This window comes from Zootoca vivipara, chromosome 7 (genome assembly GCF_963506605.1).
Source record: "Zootoca vivipara chromosome 7, rZooViv1.1, whole genome shotgun sequence".
NCBI lineage: Eukaryota > Metazoa > Chordata > Lepidosauria > Squamata > Lacertidae > Zootoca > Zootoca vivipara.
The window spans coordinates 44,041,564-44,065,381 of NC_083282.1; the positions used below are offsets into that span (position 1 = coordinate 44,041,564).

The 23,818-nt window shown below is 44.6% G+C and overlaps 1 protein-coding gene across 4 annotated transcripts in view; it reads left to right on the forward strand.

The window, feature by feature from the left end:
* Window positions 1–4,584: 4,584 nt before the first annotated feature.
* The window catches only part of PIK3R3 (phosphoinositide-3-kinase regulatory subunit 3), a 253,064-nt gene continuing 233,830 nt past the window's right edge, over window positions 4,585–23,818 (forward strand). The window contains exons 1-2 of one of the 4 annotated variants that reach the window (XM_035123276.2): window positions 4,585–4,726; window positions 5,455–6,196. In XM_035123276.2, the coding sequence (XP_034979167.2) occupies window positions 5,878–6,196 (319 nt within the window). In that variant the 5' untranslated portion in view covers window positions 4,585–4,726; window positions 5,455–5,877. Of the gene's footprint in view, window positions 4,789–5,454; window positions 6,197–23,818 lie in introns of all 4 variants that reach the window. The other 3 variants (XM_060276935.1, XM_035123281.2, XM_060276934.1) reach the window with 3 other exon arrangements.

The window sequence follows — 23,818 nt, forward strand, 5'->3', positions numbered from 1 at the left end:
AAAATATATCCACAGATGGTAATAAGAAGACTAGTAAATAATGGTGGTAGGCATGACTAATGAACTCTTTTCCCAACAGATGCCTTTACGTTCATTGGCTTGTTGATCCCTGTAGCTTTGTATATACATGATTAAGAGACAACATTATATATTTCAACTCCAGCAAGAAGCATGGAATAATGAATTAAAAAAGAAAGGAAAATTTCTTTTCTTATTAAGATCAGGAACCACTTGTTGTTAGGCAAGCTAATCACATAAAAAAAATAACAGTAACTGTACATTTAACACAGTGAGGAGTGGATGACCACCAGTAACAGAATATTTGATAAATAAATTGCTAGTCTTAAATGATGAATACCATTTCATATAGAAATGAAGAATAAAGCCAATAATATATAAATAAAGAGAGAATGCATGTCAATGCATGCAGCTAAATAAAATAATAATAATAATAATAATAATAATAATAATAATAATAATAATATGTTATTTATACCTCGCCCATCTGGCTGGGTTTCCCCAGCCACTCTGGGCAGCTTCCAGCAAAATATTAAAATACAATGCAATATTAAAATTGTATTTTAGAATATTAAAATACAATATTAAAATCTCCTGCACTGTGCATCGGAGAGTTGTGTTAAATCCTATGGCATACATTTGAGACTCCAATTAAAAGATGTCATTTGGTCCACAGGACAGAGTGTTTTCTATATACCTATTACACTATGTGCCAGTGTTAGAATGCTGTTCTTTGTTGAAATGACTTTGGGCTATATTTTTTTGGTTCCCTTCACTTAAATAAACACAAATAACCACAACCATAAAAACTGGTTGCGCAATTTGGCACTGGGGGAAGGACTCTCTGTCCCTGCATTGACTCCTCTCAGTCAAGGCGTGAGCTACTCTTACAACAGGATGGGCCTTCCAGTAATAGGTACATCTATTATGGTGCTAATACCTGCTCTGGGATTGCAAACCTTGATGCATGTGGTTGCTAAGATACACTGAATGTTCCTTAGAAGATTCACTATCAAACTAGACCTCTGGGTAATTCATCCCATTCTGGTACACTCTGCTCTGGTTGGGAGTGCTAATAAATAAGTAGCAACTTTAACATCTCTTCGCCCTAAAGAGGAAAAAGGCTCTCCGCACCAGGTGAAGGAGCTGTAAAGATGAATACCCCTAATTAACTCAAGGCTGAAGGAGAATGGAACACAAATAAATGAGGCCTTCTTCTCTGGGCCAATGCTGGTTTTAAGAGCAATGGCTTATCAAAAGCTAAATTAAGATAAAAATCGTAATTACAGTGGTACCTCTGGTTACAAACTTAATTAGTTCCGGAGGTCCATTCTTAACCTGAAACCTTTCTTAACCTGAGGTACCACTTTAGCTAATGGGGCCTCCTGCTGCCGCCACCGCCGCATGATTTCTGTTCTCATCCTGAAGTAAAGTTCTTAATTCGTTCCAGAGGTCCGTTCTTAACCTGAAACTGTTCTTAACCTGAGGTACCACTTTAGCTAATGGGGCCTCCTGTTTCTGCCGCGCCGTTGGCACGCAATTTCTGTTCTCATCCTGAGGTAAGTTCTTAACCCGAGGTACTACTGCCGGGTTAGTGGCGTCTGTAACCCAAAGTGTCTGTAACCCGAGGTGTTTGTAACCTCTTGATTAATAAACCAGTGTCCCAAATACAATTTTACCGGACGTTGTTAGCTCTTGCAGGTTTCTGAAAAGGGTGTGGGTGGAGGGAGTTGGTGTGCGACCCAGTGTAGCACATCACCTGTGTGCAGGGTAGGCATATAGGAAGTTGCCTTATACAGTGGTACCTCAAGTTGCAGCACAGAGACCATTGGGTGGAAGTACGGTACTATGTGGCTCCCCAATCATCCCTTCCCTCTGACATCCACGTGCCGAGTGTGGCTATCCGTATAAGAAAAGCCTATCTGTGCAGTGTAGATATAGCGAGTGAAAGCGGCTTAGGTGTTAGACCTTTTCTGTGCTGTCCATCAGTCTGGAAATTCATCACAGTGAAAATGAGACATTGGCAATTTTCTCTCTAGCTGGCACGTTGCAAAATTAATTGGGTTGTTAGCTTTTGTTTTGTTTTTTTAATGGCAGTTTAAATCCAGTAAGTCTTTGTTCATTCTGTCCAACTATAACGTATGGAAATACAAGGGGTGTCTCGTTTGTTATTCCAAATGTTAAGTTGTTAAAAGACATGCTGGCACTGAAAATTACTCTTTCAGTTCCAACATTATTCAGTTGTAAGGAGCCCCTGGGATTAATTGACACCATAATCTCTTCCTGCTCAGGTCTGTCTTTCTCAACCAGAATTTAAAATAATAATAAAGGTCCTTGTCAAGGGTCTGACAGTAAAAAGACTAAAGGGGGTGGGATTGGAGGATGGCAGATGTGTGCTCATTCATCCTTGCTTTCTCTACCACCTGCATTCTAATAACCATTCAGAAAAAAAATGTCAATAAATAAAGCTGTTCAGAGGTTTCAAGCTGCAGTGTCAAACATCAGCGAAAGTGGGAGGAAATGTAGTCCACCTGAACGGCCACAAATTCCACATCACTGGCCAAAGCAAGACCTCCCCCACCCACGTCCAATTCATTCCAGTTAGTATTATTTTCAAGCTTGCTCAACAGTTGCATGGTGGCAGGGTTGAGCTGGCAGCAATACAAGTGCAGGCTGCTTGGATCTGAATGGTTGCCTCCTTCAGTATGAGAATAGTGCAGTCAACTTTGTTAATTTTACTCATATGCTGGAATGTAAAAGAACTCATTCCATTCCCACTAGCAAATTGTGCAGCTAAAGGAAGTAGCTGCAATCTGTCATCCAAACTCCCAGAGAAGTATGCTTTTAAATTTAGTTTTGTAAGTTACTGGTTTTCAAGGTCTTACTTTTATTATAAGAAAGTAAGGCTGGGTGTGTGCAGGCAGTGATGTGGGCAAAGCCCTGCCAGCAAACGGGGCAAGGACATAGCTGCCAAGTTCTCCCTTTTTTTAAGGGAAATTCCCTTATGCTGAATAGGCTTCCTCGCAAGAAAACGGAAAACTTGGCAGCTATGGGCAAGGATTGTTGGTTTCATCCAGCCTTCTTTCCTTTCCCATTAAATCTGCGGGGGGGGGGGGACGCCCTGTGGTCCTCCAGGTGTTGCCCATTATCCCCGGTCCAATAGCCATGATGGGTGGAGCTGATGGGAAATGAAGCCCAGAAGTACCGTATCTAGGGAGCTACAGGTTAGCCATCCCTGCTGCATGAAGATAAAAAGGGGGCACTGACCAAGAAGTGGCTGGGGATGTGCTCTATTTGCCTACAGCTTGCTCAGGACTGTTGCCCATAGGGGAATTTATCCAAAAGCACAACCATGTGCGATTCCACGGTCGTCGTCGTCCCGTCCCCCGTCCCCCGTCCCCATGCATTTTTTGCTAAGATGCAGCGGCGTGACAAACGTTAAAAGCCTCCGAGGAAAGTGACAAACTTGCCCAGTGAGAATTATATTACAGGAGCCCCCAAACACAGAATCGTAGAAGTGGAAGGGATATAGGAGGGTCATCTAGCCCAACCCCCTGTTCCTCCGTGCAGGATCTGCAATGCAGGAGGGCTGCTGCCTGGAGGCCGTTCAGCTCCCGCTTCTTCTCTGGGGTAAACATACACAATCTTATGCAAATGGGTTGCAACCCTTGGGGTTGCGGCAATCCTTTGCGCGCTTCCTTGAGAGAGAAGCACTGAAGCCCGACTTAAGGGAGCAGCCATACATTTTTTAAATAGCAAACTCGATTGCTGCTGCATTCATATTCGCCGTCACTTCCTACAGCAGTGCGGCATGCACACGTGCACACATGTCTCTTATAACACCCGTTCACGAGTTCCCGGAATGAAAGGGTCAAGTTTCCCAGACGCGACTGTGCACAAATACAGCTACCTAATATCGCCCACGAGCTGCGGAGCGTGCAGGCTGCTGCTGTGTTTGCCGAATCGGTGCTTTTACTCCCAAGCAACTACCGTATGCCTACTATCCCTTTGCCGCGGGCTTCCTGCCCCTAGAGCGCCCTCTTCCGCGCCGCTGAGCAAAGCACTTTCGTTCCACGGGATGCGGACGGTTCGCTCCCCACGTCCCCTTCGTATCTATTATTATCCCCTTGCTCTCGCCCAGATGACGCTGGCGGGACAGCGAATTAAAACGTCTGTCCGATGCACGTCCTTCCTTCCTTCCCTTTTCTCCCATTCTCTTTCCCAGTTTGCGACTTCATGTCATCACAGAAACCTCCTTTTTTCTTACTCCCATTTTCTTTCTTTCCTTCCCCCCTTCTCCCCACCACTGCAGAGCTGCTTGGGATCTCTACATTTCAGGCAACCGAGAGGTGTGTCTGCTGACATCACCAAATAAATCCTGCTCAGGAGTGCAGGGGTGTAAAATTGTTTTCAGGCGGACAGAGGATGGCGGTGGTGATGATGCACAGCGTCCGGTTGATACAACTGCCTCGGAATTACTATGCATAGAAACGGGGGCGGAGAGAGGAGCTGTCCGCCGGCAACTTTGGGCCCCACCCTTCTTCCCCCTCCCGCTCCCCCGCTGCCTTTTGCAGGGAACATCCAGAGATTGCGAGCGGGACGCGGGACTGGGGCGCCCGGCGCAGTCCGCGGTCGGGAAGCGCGCCTGCTTTTTGTCCCCTCTGCCCTTCCCTCCAGGTTGCGGCGGCAGCGGGCCAAGTTGTAACAGGTGACACGCATGGAACTAGATGGGTTCCGGTTCCCAGAGGCTTTAGTGGAGAGTTGCCGCCTGTGTAGATGAATATGCTTTGAAATGCTCCCCCCCCCGCACCGCATCTTGCTCCTTTCTGTTGCTTAAAAAGGCTGCAGTCAGGCGATTTTGGAGGGGTGCGCGGGGAGGGTGGAAACTTTCGTTGAATGAGGTTTGCATGCTCCGCGTAGTAGCCTCATTTGCGCAGGATACATTTGTTTGTTTCTGGCCTCCCATTTAAAACGCTACTTCAAAATGCAGCGAGATGTTACCATTTGAGTTTGTTCTAGGGGACCCTTGTTTGGGCTGTGATGCAATAAACCTGTGGAGGTGTTGGTTGGGGTGGGGGAGCTTCTTTCTGGGGTTCATTTCGAAAGACATTCTCTGCTTGCTCTTCGGTGATTGTAGTAGGTTCTTCTCTCAAGCTCGCTGCGCCTTTTGGGGTTGGGTCAGAGGTGGGAAAATGCATTTGCATCCTTACAAGGTTGCCAGCTAGCCAGAAACAGGTGTTCAGAGACGGACCACCCTTCTCATGTGCCTTTAACAGCAGCTTCATCTGGCTTTTCACAGCCTGGTTGGGGGGGGGGATCATTTTCTGGAGATCCTCATGAAGCCATCCTTAAAAGGCACAGCTACAGAGGCTGACTGAAAAGCTGGCAACCCGGTGTTTTTATGAAATCATTAATGTCACTGTCTTACTCTTACAGCAGAAGGTGCTGCCAAGGGATCTGCTGTTGATGCCAGACTTGGAATCTGCAACTGCCTGAACAGAGAGAGGAGGAGACCTGCCGTTTTGGTTCTCTGCCTCATTAAGTTGCTCAGCTGGGAACTGGCGGTACTTGTAAAGATGACCGCAGATTGATGGCCCGAGTTTTGCAGACAGTTGAGCCCTTGGGGGGGTTGCTTGCTTCTGACATCATTCCTTTGTGAAACAGGGAGTTGTGCTCAGGGAGTTGAAACCAGGGGGAGCCAGTGGAAGGGCTGCAAGTTTTTGCTTTAAAAAACCCAGGCAACTCCAGTTCTCTATCCAAGCCCCTAGTTACCTCCTTCCATCTTCTCCCAATGCCTGCGAGGATGCACACGACTGTCAAGTTTTTGATGTAACTCGGGAGCCTCCCAGCTTTCTCGCCATGGCCTCTGTGGATGGATTGCAGTACCGTGCTCTTTATGAGTATAAGAAGGATCGGGAGGAAGACCTGTCTCTCTGCCCTGGAGACCTGCTCACCGTCAACAGGGCAGGGCATGCCTGTGTGGACTATAAGGAAGGGGATGAGAGAAACCCCCAAGGCTGGCTTAATGGCTTCAATGAACGTACCAAGGAATGGGGAGATTTCCCAGGCACTTACGTAGAGTACTTGGGTCCTGTGAGGATTGTGGCTGCCACGCCTAAATCAAGGCCCAGACCACTGCCACCAATGCCAACTGGGGCACCTTCCAGTCACTTATGGGGTGAGTTCATACATATATATTTATATACAGTATTTCAAATGAAGTGTTTCTGTATGAGGCATGAAATATAGCAGTTTTCCAGAATTATGGCAGTATTTCCTAACTGTGTCCTCCTGCAGCAATCTGAAGAGGGCTGTGCTCTCTAACTAGTTGGCCTTGAGCCATGCACTGAAGTTCATAGGACTTTCTCAAGCTCTACTTCCGTTGTCTGTGCACATCACTCCATTAATGGAAGTAGGGGGAATGTGCGTTCCCAAGAAACTTTCCCTGTTGAAATGTTGGCTTTGCTACTGAAGTGAGGCTTTCTTGAAAGCCCTATGATTTTACGGTTTATGGATGGTGTGGTTGGAGAGCCACGTTCTCCCAGAGCATGATGTGTATGAACCACTCGAGAATTTGAAGCAGGGCAGGCCAATTTTCCAGCTGGCGTGTCTTTTTGTGTGCAGGGTAATCATTTTCATGTGAGCAGCAAGTCACATGGTTGGCCAGATATGTGGATGCCTGTGCTGGTGGTTGGGAACAGTGTGTTTATACTGGGATGGGAATGGGGGGGGGGGGGTTAGGAAGCCGCTTCTGGCTTTTGTTTTTATGAGAAATGAGGCTGACATTCTGAAATGTTCCATCTCTTTGAATTGTCCAGATGACTTGTATTTTAAAAAAAAGTCTGCTGTTAATTAAATGAAGGGCCAGCAGTGCATCTTCATTTGAAATATCTACAGAGGATCTTGAGGGTCATTTGAGAAGACAGAATCTGGGAGGTGACTACTTCAGAGCCAAGTGTCGCTGAAGGTGGTACAGACTTTGCAGACACATTTCACCCTGGGGGAGCTGTGCTCCCATTGTGTGAGTGTGGGAGAGCTGTACTGTATTCTCTCACTCTTCAAATCAGTATTCCAGCCATGGGACTGATAATGATCTGTAAAATCGCATGCATGAGAGAAAATCGATTCCACAATTATTTTTATTTTTTCAATGTATAGTCCAAATCAGGGGTCAGCAACCTTTTTCAGCCATGGGCCGGTCCACCGTCCCTCAGACCATGCGTTGGGCCAGACTATATTTTGAAGGAAAAAAATGAACGAATTCCTATGCCCCACAAATAACCCAGAAATGCATTTTAAATAAAAGCGCACATTATACTCATGTAAAAACATGCTGATTCCTGGACCGTCCGCGGGCCGGATTGAGAAGGCGATTGGGCCGCATCCGGCCCACGGGCCTGAGGTTACCTACCCCTGGTCCAAATAATGATTGACAAGTTGTGCCCCAAAAGCTGCAAGCAGCTGTAAAAGGTATAGCTTTTATTTTATCAATATGGACATCTTTACGGACAGTTGGGACTACCCAAGGGCATGTGTGGACAGCATGGTCTGTGTTAATTCAGCACTTAGGTCTTTGCACTCATGTAAACCAGGTCTGACCCAGGGTTAAGAGAACCCTGCAAAAATGTGCTGGCAGTAAGTTGTGCACTGTGGCCAATGTGAACTCCACACAGCAGACAGATGGGCAGTTGGTTCAGGCCCACCAAATCCTTTGGAATCGCTTGTATCATTTTTATTTTATTTTGTTTATCCTGCTCTTCTGCCCACTGACACCCAGGGAGGATTACAAACTGGGGGGTGGGATAGCAATATGTTAAAACAATAGTACAATAAAATGCAACATCACAACCATTCAAGGCCCACACATTTCCCTTCCCCAACTCATGTACATCACATAAATATGAGACCCCTGGAGCTAAAGTCTCCTATTTCCTGCATAGAATTTCCATGGTAGATGTAGATGTGCTTCAGCTGCATGTTAGCAGGCGTATAAAGTTAGGTGTTTGTGCCCATTAAAATCTTACATAAAACAGCCTTTAGAATAGGGGTGGTGGTGTCTATGCAGTGACTATGGACTTTTAGGCTGCTTGGTTTTTGTATGAAAAACGTACAGGGTGGATTGCTAGGCAGGGAACAAGCAGAATGGCAGAGAAACTGTCTAAGCAGGAGTATTTGGAGGAGCTAAAGATTTTGAAGCGGCTCCAGTATTTAATCAGAACCATAGCAGATGTGTTGATTCCATGGAATAAAATACTCAGAGCAGTGAGGCAATACCTTTTATTGGACCAAGAATATAATAAACACATTCAGGTTAACACAGCACTATTCTTATGCAGGCATATAGACAAGAGTGAAAGATGAACATTGTACTCTCAGGCTGACATTAACCTGCTAGAGTTGAGTTGAAAACAAAGGCATAGAATGTTTAACTTTGGAACAGAGGAAACTTGCCTGTCCCTTGTTTTGCAAATCTTCACCTGGTTTATGGCACAATCTTATACCTGTTTACTTAAAGGTAAATCGCACTGATTTCAGTGGGGCTTCCCAGGTAAGTGGATATAGGGCTGCAACCATAAATTCATCCTGGGCATGTAATTTGTGGTGTGGGGAGGACGCGGGTGGCACTGTGGGTTAAACCACTGAGCCTAGGGCTTGCCGATCAGAAGGTCGGCGGTTCGAATCCCCGCGACAGGGTGAGCTCCCATTGCTCGGTCCCTGCTCCTGCCAACCTAGCAGTTCGAAAGCACGTCAAAGTGCAAGTAGATAAATAGGCATGCCCCTCCAAGCGGGAAGGTAAACAGCATTTCCGTGTGCTGCTCTGGTTCGCCAGAAGCGGCTTTGTCATGCTGGCCACATGACCTGGAAGCTGTATTGGCTGGCTCCCTCGGCCAATAACACGAGATGAGCGCCGCAACCCCAGAGTTGGTCACGACTGGACCTAATGATCAGGGGTCCCTTTACCTTTACCTTTATACTAGCCACATGGCCACTCTCCATATTGCTGAGGGTGTGTATCTTAAAAAGAGTTTATTGCTTGGCCTTGGACTCTGAATGGGAGGGGGGGCGTTATTGGTTTGTTTGTTTTTCCTCTTGTTTTTAATTTTGTGTTTTTAAGTTGTATTTTTATGTTGTGAACCGCCCTGAGATCTACAAATGAAGATTTAATAAATAATACTGATAATAATAATAATAATAATAATAATAATAATAATAATAATAATAATACTGACTGCAGAAATATTTAACGGGCTGAACTTTTTTCTTGGGTATCAGTGGAACTTATTTCTAAAGAAAATCTTCTGGAATTGTGACTTTTATGGTGCTGAATAAATCCTGCTCTCTCTCCATACCTCCAACACTAAAAATAATCACAAGAATGTTAAAAAAAAAATTGTGCAAAACTGTGCTTAATGTGCGTAGTATGATTTCTACCCTAGTAAGGTTGGGCCTGACAGTGGGATTAGAAAGCCTTCTTCCTGTATTATGAGGCATTTGCACACCCCCAAACCATTTCCTTCCCTTTACCTTTTAATTTGTATACTGCCTATCTATATTACTAAACACAAGGCGGTTTACAGCAACAAAATACGCAACAAAGAACACACACCTTATAATCCCACCCAATACAAAAAAATCATAACAAAATAACTTTAAAATGGAACGACTTATATCAAATAAATATTCAATCATCTATTAGAATATAATAGTACACAGTAAATTAACTCTCAGAACGTCAGCAAATAATAATTAAACAGAATTTCATGCTTAACAATTATAATAAATAATTACTAAACTATTATCAATAAAAAATAACAATGCATAAAATACCACAATATATACAAAACCATGTAAAAGGATCAAATTGAGAAACAAAGACATACAACTGATAAAACTATTATATATATATATATATCCCTGAACTCTTCTTTTCCCAACTGCTTCAGCTGTTCTTAAATCTATGGCCAGCTCAGCTGGGCTTGATTGCAAGTGGAGAAGGCGAGGCTCTTTCCTCCTTCTTTGCACTTCCTCACTGAGTAAGCTGACTTCTGCTCAATTATTTTAGATTCTTCTTATAGGAGTTTTTTTGGGGGGGGGGGGGCTTTTCTAAACAACTTCCGGACAGGAGTACTGTGGACAGCAGGTCTGAGTTCCTTTGTCATTTTATGAAACATCAGTTGTTGCCTGTAATAAGTATGATGCCTTGAACCGATGCCTTATGAGGAACGGCTTAGGGAGCTGGGTATGTTTAGCCTGGAGAAGAAAAGGTTAAGGGGTGATATGATAGCCATGTTCAAATATATAAAAGGGTGTCATATAGAGGAGGGGAAAGGTTGTTTTCTAATGCTCCAGAGCAGGGGTTCCCAACAAAATTTTCTCGAGGACCCCTCATCGAGCCGCTATTGTGACAAGGACCCCCATTAATTCCTAATCCTAAAATTAAAAAGTGAGAGCCAAATTAAGAGTCTTTTTAGTTACAACAGAGTAATCCAGTTAGTTTAAATTTTCAGTTCTTAATGAGATGAGTTAAATCTGTCCTTTGAGTCCATTATTTCTGAAATATTAGGTTCCAAACTTGAAACTTTCACTCTGAAATCCGACTGCATGTCGAGCCGATTCCTATATTTGTTTTTCATGAAACACATGGAAGAAAATGCTTGCTCACACCGATATGTGGTTGCAAATAGAAGGATCTTTTTCATTGCCTTATCTCCAAGTTTCTTGTACTCCTTGCGTGCTGATGCCCAGAAGTCTGTAATTTTATCACTGATGAAAATGTTTTTCATCGTACCACAGCTGGACAGATCCGCAAGTTGATCTTGCTCTTCTTTTTTTGTGTATATCTTCACAGCTGAAGGGATTTCGAATCCATCTGTCGTCAGGGTCAGGTTCAGGGAAATACTCTCTAAAAGTGGTGGCTAGGCTGCGTAGATGCTCGGCTACATTGATCTTGATCTGGTCAGGCAAACTCTCCTCTGATGACTCCAAGAATTGTTTTAAAGTAGAAAAGTTAGTTAGTGACTTGTTTTCTATCCTTGACGTCCAGATCTGACACTTTTTGACCATAGCACTAATCTTATCCTCAACTTTGAACATGTCTACATTTTTTCCTTGTAAACTCAAGTTTAACACATTCAAGTGTTCAAACACATCAGCTAAGTACGCAACTGAGCAAAGCCAAGAGAAGTTAGTGAGAAAATCCACATACTTTGTGTCAAGAAGGAAGAGACGAACCTCGTCTCCAAGTTCAAAAAATCTTGACAAGATCCTACCTCGAGAAAGCCATCTTACTTCCGTATGAATAAGAAGTTGCTCATGCTCACTGCCAATCTGTTTACACAACAAAGAAAATAATCTGGATTGCAGAGGTCGAGTTTTAATGTAGTTGATGATTTGAACTACTTCTTTAAGTATCTTTTGCAAGTCTACACAAATCCAGAGTGGAGTCCCTGAGACGGTGGGATAGTGTCTTGCAAACTTCCTTCTGGCAACTCCTGCAGCCCAACTGGTGCCAAATGTATTGCTCGGCTTTCCTTTGGACCACATCAGTGAGGCGGAAAAGGGGGTGTCTTATAATTTGGGCAGCCCAGGACCTCCATATACACAAAGTGACCCCCAGGGAGGTCACTTTGGTGCAGTGGCACACTCCATTGCCTCTTGATACAAATGGATGCCAACAACAACAATTAATTATAATATTGCATTTTATTGTATTACACTTTGATACTATGGAAGTAAAAGAAGCAAAGAAAAATACAATTAAGGAATTATACAGCATATCACAATTTCTACAACTGCAATAAAATTTACTAAGTGTTCCCCCAAGACCGTCAGCAATATTAAGGTGGTCCGTTGGCACATCGCCCCAAGGAATCCTGGGAATTGTAATTTGTTAAGGATGCTGGGAAATTGTAGCTCTGCTATGGGTAAACTAGAGCTCCCATAATTTTTTGGGGGGTGGGGGTTCGTGTTTTGAATCTGCTGTAAAGGTATGTATCATGTTTCACAACGGGCAAAATGAATGCTTGCTTTTGGGGGGGAGTAATATCCATTTCCATTTGGTTTTTAAAAAAATGTTTTTAATACTGAAATATTGCACACAGTGATATTTCTGTAACAAAGGCTGCCAAGACCTCTTTATATATAAAAAAGAATTGTGGCCCGTATTAGTTAGTACAGTATGATGGGCGTTCCTTTTCCAATTGGATATTTTACATCAGGCTCCAACATGTCTTGGGCCTGACCTGATCCCACCCAGATCAAAGCTCCATCCCATTGACCCACACAGCCTGTTTGCTGTCACTTTCCTCGCTGGGCAACATTTGCTGGAACTGGGGGAGCTGGAGGCACGAGGGAAGCGGCTGGAGGAGGAGGGGGAGGTCCTGATTGTTCCTGCGTCTTTGTGTGTGTGTGTGTGTGGAGAGAGAGAGAGATGTGTCATCGGCTTCTCTTCTCCTTTGGAGAGGCTCCTGAGTCGCAGGTGCGACGTGAGCCGCAGACAATGGGCGCTTTGAGAAAGGAGGCCGCGCTATGGGGGCAGGGAAGCGGCGCGCGCTTTGGGTCTGGCGATCTCCAAAAGCTACGGCGCAGGGCCGAGTCAGAAAAAAACTTTATAAAACACCTTTGCATCCATTTAAACACCACCGCATTCCGTTGATTCAAGTTACAGGACCGTGACAGAACTCTAACAGTGACAGAACGCTAACGGAACTCTTCCAACAGAGCAAAGCCTCTTCTCCCTCCTCCCTATGTCCCAGTGAGGGAGAGGGTGGCAGCGGCAGCGCGTTCGGGGGCCCTCCGATGTGGGCTTCAGCACGCTCGGAGGCTCGGGGGCTCTCTTTCTCCACCGGAGCGTCAGCGCTCCGCGATGTAGCCTGCCCCGAGCCCCAAGGCTACGGCCGGGTGTCCTCGGCGCCGATCCGGCGCGGTCGCTGGGGGGGGGTTCGGCTAACAACGCAGCAGCGGCTGCGGTTTGGGTTGCTTTTTACCGTTTGGGGGCTGATTTGGCGGCGCTGGCACATTGGTTGAGTTTAGGAGCTCCACGCCAGCGTGCCCGCCGCCATCTTGCCTCGCCGGAAGGCCCCGTTGCGGACCCCTCCGGCATAGCTCGCGGACCCCTGGGGGTCCGCGGACCACCAGTTGGGAACCTAGGCTCCAGAGAAGCGGACACCAAGCAATGGATTCAAACTACAAGAAAGAAGATTCTACCTAAACATTAGGAAGAACTTCCTGACAGTAAGAGCTGTTCGGCAGTGGAATTTGCTGCCAAGGAGTGTGGTGGAGTCTCCTCCTTTGGAGGTCTTTAAGCAGAGGCTTGACGGCCATATATCAGGAATGCTTTGATGGTGTTTCCTGCTTGGCAGGGGGTTGGACCGGATGGCCCTTGTGGTCTCTTCCAACTCTATGATTCTATGATTATTCCTGGTCATGTTGATGTGGCGGAAGAGCAGGATTAGGTCCTTAATATATACTGCTTTCAGGAATATGTTCATTAATATAGTTCTTTTCAGATGAAGTGTTGATGTGTATGCAATTCTGTTAAAGAATCAATGCCACAAACTGGTGCACTGGGCAGTCGGTAAAAAGATGCATGAAGTCTTTTATTAGAATATCAGTAGTTAATCCAGGACAACATTTCTGCTCTGTTTCTTTTTCTAACCCTGTAGTTCTGTATACACACACATACCTGGGAGGAAGCTCCATTGAATTCAGTAGGGTTGACTTCTGAGTAGACCTATATTGCATTGTTATAGAGACTTTGCTTTGTTTTTAAAAAAATCTGTATTAAATGAGAGAGGATTGTACTGGCTTCCCAGCTGAATAATTAAACAGAGCAGAATACTGCCCTAATATATTGTATTCAGTGTAGCATTAAGTGAATATTTTAATATTGCCCATAGATGCCAATGTCTGTACTGGTTCTCATCTAGTGCTTTTAACAGCAACTTCATAAATTGGAATCCAGCCAATTAAACTTTCTTTTAGGTGCAACTAAAGTGAAGGGGAAAGCTTAATTAATGTGTGCATGTCAGACTGCTGCTCCTTAAAGTTGACAAATCTTAGTCTGCCTGATGTTTCCCCTTCCAGCTAGATATCCTCTGGTCCAGAACTAAATTGCAGCACAAGGCCTCTGGCTCTGTTGTTGCCTGGGAATTTAAGGATGCTCAATTGATTGCCCGTTTGATTTGCTGGGTTGCTAAGCCCAATATGGAGTGTCTAAAACAGGTGACAGGATTTGATGGACTGCTTTAAGGTTATGGATTCCTCCTTGCGAAGAGTGGCGTGTGTAACAGTTTCACTTTTATAATGCGTTATTAATATCTTGCCTATTGCTAAGCAAAATGCCTTTGTCTGATCAAGGGTAGTTTGCAGAGCTTTATGAAGAGTTTTGGCCAAGGAGAAGACAGGATAACTGGAAGTGTGAAACTGCTTTTTGTTTTCGTCACCTCACTCTCTCTGCAAAATTTTGACTCTCTTGCTGATTATGCATCAGCTGTTTTATCATGCACTTGGTTTTGTTGTACGTACTTAAATTGATTTTATTGTATTTATAGTTGTTTTACCATGAGCTGCTTTGGAGCAGGAGGCTTCCCAGGGACAAAAGGTGGAATATAAGTGTCATTCATATCTATCTATCTATCTATCTATCTATCTATCTATCTATCTATCTATAAAGGTAAAGGTAAAGGGACCCCTGACCATTAGGTCCAGTCATGACCAGGCCCGGCTCTAGGTGCAGTCCCGGTGGCACGGGGCGCTGTGCGGCAAAGCGCCAGGGCACCCGACCTGCTTGAGACGGCCCTGGTCGTGACCGACTCTGGGGTTGCGCTCTCATCTCGCATTATTGGCCGAGGCAGCTTCCAGGTCATGTGGCCAGCATGACGAAGCCGCTTCTGGCGAACCAGAGCAGCGCATGGAAACGCCGTTTACCTTCCCGCTGTAGTGGTACCTATTTATCTACTTGCACTTTGACGTGCTTTCGAACTGCTAGGTTGGCAGGAGCTGGGACCGAGCAACAGGAGCTCACCCCATCGCTGGGATTCGAACCGCTGACCTTCTGATAGGCAAGCCCTAGGTCAGGCGTCAGCAACGTTTTCTGCCCATGGGCCGGAGGATTACCACGGACTATCACCTGTGGGCCAGACATGGGCCGCACAGGCGCAGAAGTGATTTCCGGTGCCGCGCTGCCCAGTCCCAAACACCAGAAATGGCTTCTGTGCATGTCCGCAGCTGCGCAGAAGCAGTTTCTGGTGCTGGCTGCCCATTTCCAAAATGTCCGCAGCGCCAGAAATTGCTTCTGTGGCTGCGTAGACGTGATTTCTGGTGGCGCTTGGTGAGTCCCCGCGCCGCGCCGTGCTGGTTTACCATGGTCCAGTTTACCTCGGTCCCATAGGCCAGAGGTTGCCGGTGCCTGCCCTAGGCTCTGTGGTGTAACCCACAGCGCCACTCGCGTCCCTATTTCTAAATATACTGTACCTCAAAATGCACCGGTTTAGATGCATTTTATATTGTTCCTGAGCTGAAAACTGTATTGCAATGTTGAGAGAAGTGTAACATTTGACGTGCAGCTATTTTCTGATCCACACCTTAACCTTCAAATGTGAGGATCAGGTCAGCTTGTATCAGAATGTTTAAAGATTCAAATTCTCAAGTCCATCCATTCATCTGAATCATTGCACTTCTCCAGCAGCTCCCCTCTCACAGTGCACACCCACATATGCTCAAGGCGGCATATGTCTGACACACTTTCTGCATTGGCCGTGATGCTGGTTGAGTCATACCTTTGCTATTGTGAACATATGGAGGAATTCTAATGCTTCATTGGTCACAGAGGTTGTTAATCTAGCTGTGAAAGAAGTGGTTCCTAACTGCAGCCAAAGTGGAGACAGCCACAAATTGACCTCAAACTGGAGCTCTCATCACAATTTTTTTTCTCCCTAGAAAAGGATTGCTGAGTTTGGGACCCTATTCCTCTTTTGAGGGCCATCCAAAAATGTAGGTTTCTTCTGTTCTACACAGTTATTGCCATAGACAGCAGGATGTATGGTGGCCAGATGGGCCATTGAGTATATTAAAATATGTGGATAAATAGGCTCTATTCCCCCCCCCATCTGCTCCATTTCTGTTCCTCTAATTCTGTAGTTCTCTTCATCCCCTTACATTCTTTTGCATTTGTACACCTCTTAAGAGTTCACAACCAAATTTTGTATGTTGGTTCCTGAAACCAAGGAGTGGGTTTTCTTCTATGTTTAAATACAGTTGGACACCATATTGAATCAAGATGGTGGACTGAATGAACCGTTTGGAACTGCCCTGATTTTTTTGTTTTATTAGAATTCCAGAGCAACACCAGGTACCAGGCTGCTAGTTGCTGATAAAGGCACCTCTGCTTTGCCCTTCCTTGGCTGATTTTTGTAGCCTCTTCCTTTTTAGTGTGCCTTTGTGCACACAGTAAACTTCCCCATAGTAATGTACAGAGAAGTTGCTATTTGGGAAGTGGTATGATTCCTCCTCCTAAAGGTTGTGGGTGGAATGTAATGCTAAGTGAACATTGCATCAATGCAAGGATTTCTGCTTGCGTGCACCCCCTAAATCTGTTCTATGGGTTCCTTTAAGCCTTTGGAGCACATCTGGAGAAGGCATGTGGAACACCTGGTGGGAAGAGAGAGGGGCAGTGATTTTGTGCAAGCAAAAATCCTTGCACTGATGGGATGCAGTAGTTGAATAACACCCTGTGGGTTGTATCCAGCTGAGTTCTACTTAGTGGGCCAGGGTAGACCCACTGAAAGGAATGGACCTAGGTTAGCCATGCCCATTCATTTCAGTGGGTCTACTTTGAATAGAACTAACATTGGATCCAACCCGTAACCTGCCAAAGAGGCAGCAACTTCTCTCTACGTCACTTTTCAGGCGGAGAGGTGGGAAGGATGTCATTTGGCGGTTGTGGCTGGCTCCTGTTCCCTGAGCAAAGGGTTTGGAATTCCTTCCAGTTAGTCACAGAGGATGACTGCCAACAATTTATGAAGCTGTGCTGTCCCACAAAGAAAGTATCTCTCAGGGGACTGAGATATGGGTCATGTTCCACATTCCCGCATCAGTTTGCTTTTTGTTTTGATTTTAAATACGCATTTTTTGTCTATGTTTCTCTTAATATATACATTTTTGCAAGCAATTAATATGATGCATTTTAAAAATTAATATACACATTTTTGTGTGTGCTCTTCTTTAATGTACACACTCCCCCCCCCTTTTAAGCTGGCCAACAGCATTGCAAAATTCAGAGGAGTGAATTTCAAGGATAGCAGTCTTTGGGTTCATGTATTAAATCTAGTAGCTTCCTATTAAATTGCGAACCGAATGGATTTCTCCCCAATTCTTGGTTGGGTTTATGGTTTTACCATCTTCATTATCCCCAGTCACCCTTGCACAGATGCAGGGCTAAAAATAATTCCTAATGAATTAGGAACCAACGTTGTTCATTTCTTCCGTGGCCTTGAAAGCCTCTGCTCTGAGAAGCATCAAAAATGTACTGATTAATTAAACTGGAGAAAAAGTTCTGGGGCTGTGTTTTAATTGACTTGGATAACATTCCAGGAAAGCTTGATTTAGTCCACAGGCTGCAAGGAGCTCTTGTTGGCTTCCTAGAGACGTAAGGCTCATCCACACTTCCGCTTTTTCCTTGCCTGGAAACTACAGGTCCGAGCCATTTTTCTGCTTGACCCATGCTTTCTAGGCATGGGCCCACTGGTGCCAGCTCCAGGGTGCTCAGGCACCCACAAACAAATTTGTTGTGAGTGCCCGGCCTCCGCCCCTGCTGCCGCCCCCCTCCATCCCTGGGTGGCAGCCTTCAGGCCACACACCCCTCTACTTCCTCCTCATCCTCCATCCAGGGCTGCCGAACCATGCCAGATCCTGACAGAGCCGAGGGACTCATGACACACAGTCCTGGTCAACATTGCCAGTGGTAATGGATGATCAAAGTTATCCTCCAACAGCATCTGAAACATAGGGAGCAGCCTTCCACCAAGACACCTCCATACACTGACTTACAGCTGTTCTTCAGGGTTTTAGACGGGGATCTTTCCCAGCCCTACCTGGAGATACTGGGAATTGAACCTCAGCCCTTCTGCACGCAAAAAGAAGTTCTGCTACTAAGCTACAGCCCTTTTGGACGGCCACAGCCTCTCACCTCAAATTAAATGTTGGCCTTAGGGCAATTCTTACTTTTTATCACCCCTCCAAAGTGCAGGAGTTTAAGGTGCCGCCAGTCTGGCTTCATTTTGTATACAGAGGAGTCGTTGCGAATAAACCTAGTCAGATCCTTGTTAACAACCTATTATTAGCAGCCAGAATGCTTAATGGCCACCAAATCGAACCCAGTAAATTACCTCCTTCAATAGAATGGCTAAATAAAATGTGGAGCAGGGCAAAAATGGAGAGACCGAAGACCATAGAGACAAAATATTTTGAAGGGAGATCATTTTAATTTGGAGTGAGGCCTTTTGGTTGGTTTAACATAAATTTAATAAGGGAGCCAAGCAAAGCACTGGCTAGAAGCTGTGCTTCAAAGCCCTGTTGCTCATTCTGGCCGAGGTGAGAAGATGCATTGGGGTGGTGCGGTTATGTTTTACTTATATGCTATACCAACTCCACACAGTTTCAGCATAAGAGTCTGAATCATCTCTCCCTCTGGGAATGGGCTGACTTTGGATCTGCCTCCACTCCTGCAACACTCTGCTATAGGGCCTTGACAACACTGCCAGAGGTAACCTGTACTCTGCTGCTTTCTGCTGGTGCAGAGGGATCTCTGCAGTGGTATATGAGTTTTTAGGGGATGTTAGAGATGGATGTGCTGATCTTGCTGTTGATATCCCTATTCTCCACAGGGCTCCTTTCATCCTTCTGTCTCATAAAAAATAAAAAATAGTCGTGCACAATCATGTAGCTTTTCATTTGCATTGCAGATTATTATTTTTAACCACCACAAAATCTGGGTCAGTTTAATGCATTGGCCAGTTTCTGTACTAGCTGTTTCCTTTGGCCTGTACTGACGTTAGGGCAGATTGAAATGTCAGGTTTAACGGTCCATTTCCTGGCTATGTGTGGCTGAAGTCAAAACTCCTTAGTGTTAAGACCTAGGAAGGACCAGGGGGCATAGGAGGAAGGGGACGCAGTTGTGATGGTTTAATATGCTATTTGCCCAAGACCAATAGGAGCAATCCTGCTGCCTTCCACACCATTCAAGTGGAAAAGGGACGTCAATTTACTGCAAAACTCTCTTATTCCCCGTAGTGTCACCTCATTGGTTGACATTTCTAGATTTTTGCAGCTGTCATGTTAGCGCAAAAAATGATTCAGTGACTAGGCAGCTGGGGAATTAGATCTTATGCTCCAAGGCTCTTAAGCAAACCAGGATAAAAAAGGTCCCCATGCACCTCAGGTAAGATGAGGAGGGACTTTTGAAGGTGGGTGTACAACTTTCCTCCAGACTGGTAAAGTTCCCTTTGCCCCTCCTTCTATACACTGCCACCAACCTCAACTGTAGAGAGTTAGCTGCATCTTCTGCTAAAGCAGGGATGGGGAATCTATGGCTCTCCAGATCAGTGTTCTTCAACCTGGGGTCTCCAGATGATGCTGGACTACAGCTCCCATCATCCCCAGCCACACCAGCCCAATGGTCAGGGGTGATGGGAGTTGTACTCCAGCAACATCCGAGGGCCCCAGGTTGAAGAACAGTCATTAGCCATGCTGGCTGGGACTTATGGGAATTGGGAGTCCACCAACATCTGAAAGGCCACAGGTTCCCCATCCCCGGAAGGAACTCAATGCGGCTAATGGCCAGAATGAACACCAGTTTGTTAAATCAGGGTGGCTAAGACATTCTCAGGCCAAGGGCTGCATTGACGAAGAGTCAATCCTTAGATGAGTGTGTGTGACTGCGTATCAAAATGCAGGTCGCTAAAGTGTAAAAGTGGGCATGGTGAGATCTCCAAAAATCTTTCCCATCACCTACTGTATTCAGTTAAAAAGTGATGCCAAAAATCATATTTTTATTTGGTAGGCTGGGGTCATAAACCATTTGGCATCACAGCAAGGCACCCATGGGAATAGTCAGCAAATTTTAAAAGAGACAAAAAAATTTAAAAGAAACAAAACAGTGTGACAGATGAGGGGGTCCTCCTGGCAAAACCCCTTTTTGTGGAAGGATACCTCCACACACACAGTATACAGTGGTACCTAGGTTTATGAACACAATTGGTTCCGGAAGTCTGTTCATAAACTGAAGCGTTCATAAACTGATGTGAACTTTCCCATTGAAAAGTGGATTAATCTGTTCCAGACGGTCCGCAGAGTACTCAACCTGGAGCGTACTTAACCCGAAGCATGGGTGTAATTGGTTCCGGAAGTCTGTTCATAAACTGAAGCATTCATAAACTGAAGCAAACTTTCCCATTGAAAGTAATGGAAAGTGAATTAATCCATTCCAGATGGGTCCGTGGCATTCGTAAACTGGAAATTCGTAAACCGAGGTGTTCATAAACCAAGGTTCCACTGTAACCACAATAGGTTGCTACCCTCAGACTGAAGCTCCTGACAAACTAGCTGTCCAGCTACCTGTCAGGGAATTCTCTATCCAGAGCAGCTCTAGGAAATAATAAAAAGAAAGGAGCTTTAGTTTTACTTTCTCAAAGCCCAGAGGACACCAAATCTTACAGAACCTTGTGAACTCTCCCCAGGACTCATGTGGTAGCTTAACAACTGCGTAGCACATACAGAAGAATTTAGCAATAAATTCCAGAGAAATACTGTATCCCTTTAAACCAATGAAGCCAGATTGTCAGAGTTTGTAAAGAAAGCAAGGCAACAAAATCACACACAGTCTTGCACATAGAAAACAACAACAACAAACACCAATCTGACTGAGCTGGTTACATTTTAACTGCTTGCCTAGCTCAATTTAACCAGTTTCGGTGTCTTTCGTAGTCCCTTCTTTATACTCTCAGATTCACGGGATTACCCTGAGCGTGGGGGGAAAGATCCCTGAAAGATCATTAAATTGCATTTGGGAAAAGAAAGGGAAAAACCAGTACAGTGTTGCTTTGCAAATGAAATGGGCTTCAGTGTGGCTTGTACTCAGGAAAAGGAGCGCTCTGAAAGGAGTACTGGTGCTTTTACTGGCCTTGTATAGCTCACGACCTGTGCTTGTTTCAGCTACAGGCATGGGTCGTGAGGTATACAAGGCCAGTAAAAGCACCAGTACTCCTTTCAGATCGCTCCTTTTCCACCCGGCTGTATCCTGCCCACTTAGAGCTCCCTTTCTGCCCCCTCCTTTCCCCGGGGGCCTGGTGTCCTTGGCAGCCTCCGCTCCTTGCCCAGCTGCTCATGGCAAAGGTGTGAAGAGAAGCATCCCCTTTCCGCCCATCCAGCTGTCAGAAAAGAGCCAATGAAACCAAAGAGTACAAACAAACTTGACCCAGTTTTGACAGGCAGGATTTCACAAGAGGAGTTGCTTCAAACCAACACATAATAATTTGGGGTTTAGTTCAACTAAAATTCCATCATTAGAGATTTCCCCCTACCTTTAGAACACACTGCTCCTAACTTGTGAAAAGGCCATTGCTTTAGGCACATGGAAAAATAACATTGCTGAGTTTGTGTGGAGTGGGCTGCTTGCACACCAATGTGCCTACCACTGTCCCTAAAACTTGCCAGCTCTTGAGGTTTGACATATATATATATATATATATATATATATATATATATATATATATATATATGATATTTAGTTTTAGGATTGCTTTGATGGAAATCCAGATTTAACTAAAGCTGAATCCTTGGGCCTTGGCCAAAGCCTAGTTCATGAGAACCTGGATACATAGGAGCTGGCAGTACACTCAGCACATTATTCTTCTGTGCACAGAGCGATGTAAGCTGCCCTGAGCATGGTTTTATCTATGGAAAGTCAGCATGCAAATAAAAGGATGTATGCATGCATTTATGAATACATATGTGTGTATGCAACTGCAGCGTCTCCTTCCCATTTCCTTGAAAGCAGCTGCTTTGCAATTGTTGACTTACTAATCATTTATTTCTGCTGGAATTGTTTTCTGGTTTTCAGAGGTAGCTTTCACTTTTGCACTTGCCAATAGGCATAGCTGCCAAGTTATCCCTTATTTTAAGGGATTTTCCCTTATGCTGAATAGGCTTCCTCGCGAGAAAAGGGAAAACTTGGCAGCTATGCCAATAGGAGTCAGCACAAGTATATTCAAAGCGCAAATGTTTGTTTAAGCTCTTATATTGCTTTTCTGATTCCGTGCCTGTTTCAAAGCTGGAAGAATTGCAGCATCCTGTTTTGCAGGGTTGTAGAGAATTGTGCAGTGGGCGCCACATCCTTTGCACACTTACCTGAACCTAGTTAGACTTAGTTTAGAGTAGACACTGACAGAACTTCTTTTACAGTCTCTTGCATCATTCACCACAGCAATCAAATAACACGGGAATGGATTTGGAGTGACTTGGTGCTGCTCTATGAACACTAGGATTACAAATTGCAACTCCTGCATTTCATGAGGCAGAAAATGAGGCAACTCCAGTTTATGCTGACCATTCCCACTTCACTCCTAATGTCCGCTCTTTCCATACATCATGTTGTTGACACCCACAGAGTCCAGCTCAAGACAGTGATGCACTGAAGAGAGTTACAAATATAAACATGAGTGTACAGGGTTTACTTCTAATTATAGTCAATATTTTTGTAACAATTTCTAGGGGGGTAGCCTTGTTAGTCTGTTGCAGCAAAGGTCTAGTCTGGTGGCACCTTAAAGATTTATTATTTACACATTTGAAATTTATTACAGTATGATGATTTGCTCTTCAAGGTATCATAAGACGCTTGGGTATTTTTGTGTATCTGACACACTCTGCTGTGCAAAGCTGCTGCAGAGATGAGCTCACTTTGGGTTTCATAATGTAAGGAGCCCTTGTCCAAGCTCTGATGTCAGTAATTCCAGCTTCAAAAACCGGATGAGATTCCAATGCTGTCCGCTTCTTCGGGACTGGAACAGGACTCTGATTTTTGTGGTTTTAGAGCCATCTGCTGGCCAGGATTCATGCACGTAAATGTGCAATAGCCACAGTTTGGAAACCTGCATGGGAAAGTCAGGTCCATGTTTTGGAGATCTGGAGCTATGAAGCTTGTTTAAGCTTGTTTAAATGCATATTAGAATTGGGAGACCATCTGTATCCACATGCATTTACCCCCCCCCTAAAAGTTCATTTTTTTAAAAAAAAACTTCAGACAAAAAACTTCAGACACAGTATAGGGTTTTCCTGACAACAGCAAAGGAAAAAAAAACACAATATAGGGTACATAGATTGTGTCATTTAAAATAAGAGTACTGTATAACAAAATCTATGATAAACAATAGCTTAAAAATACAGACAGCACAGACTTTCTGATGGTGGAATATAGTTTAAGAACACACATGCCTCCTGAACAAATTTTGAAGTAATGAGAGTCTTAGGAAATTAATAAGAGTGTGGGTGATACAATATCATATAATAATAAATAATAAATAATTACTACCTGAAGTTGCTTTTTTCCTGCTTCCTCCCTGGCATCATGTCTATTAGCTTATCAGCTTGTGGGTGGGGACAGTGTTGCTTTTAAATTTTTGTGCAGCACTTAAAAACTAGGCATTTTATAAATAATAATAAATAGTTATGAATTAAAAAAAGAGAGTGATCCAGCAAAGGTGGGGAAAAGTGAGACACTCAAGTGACTTAATGCTCAAACTACATG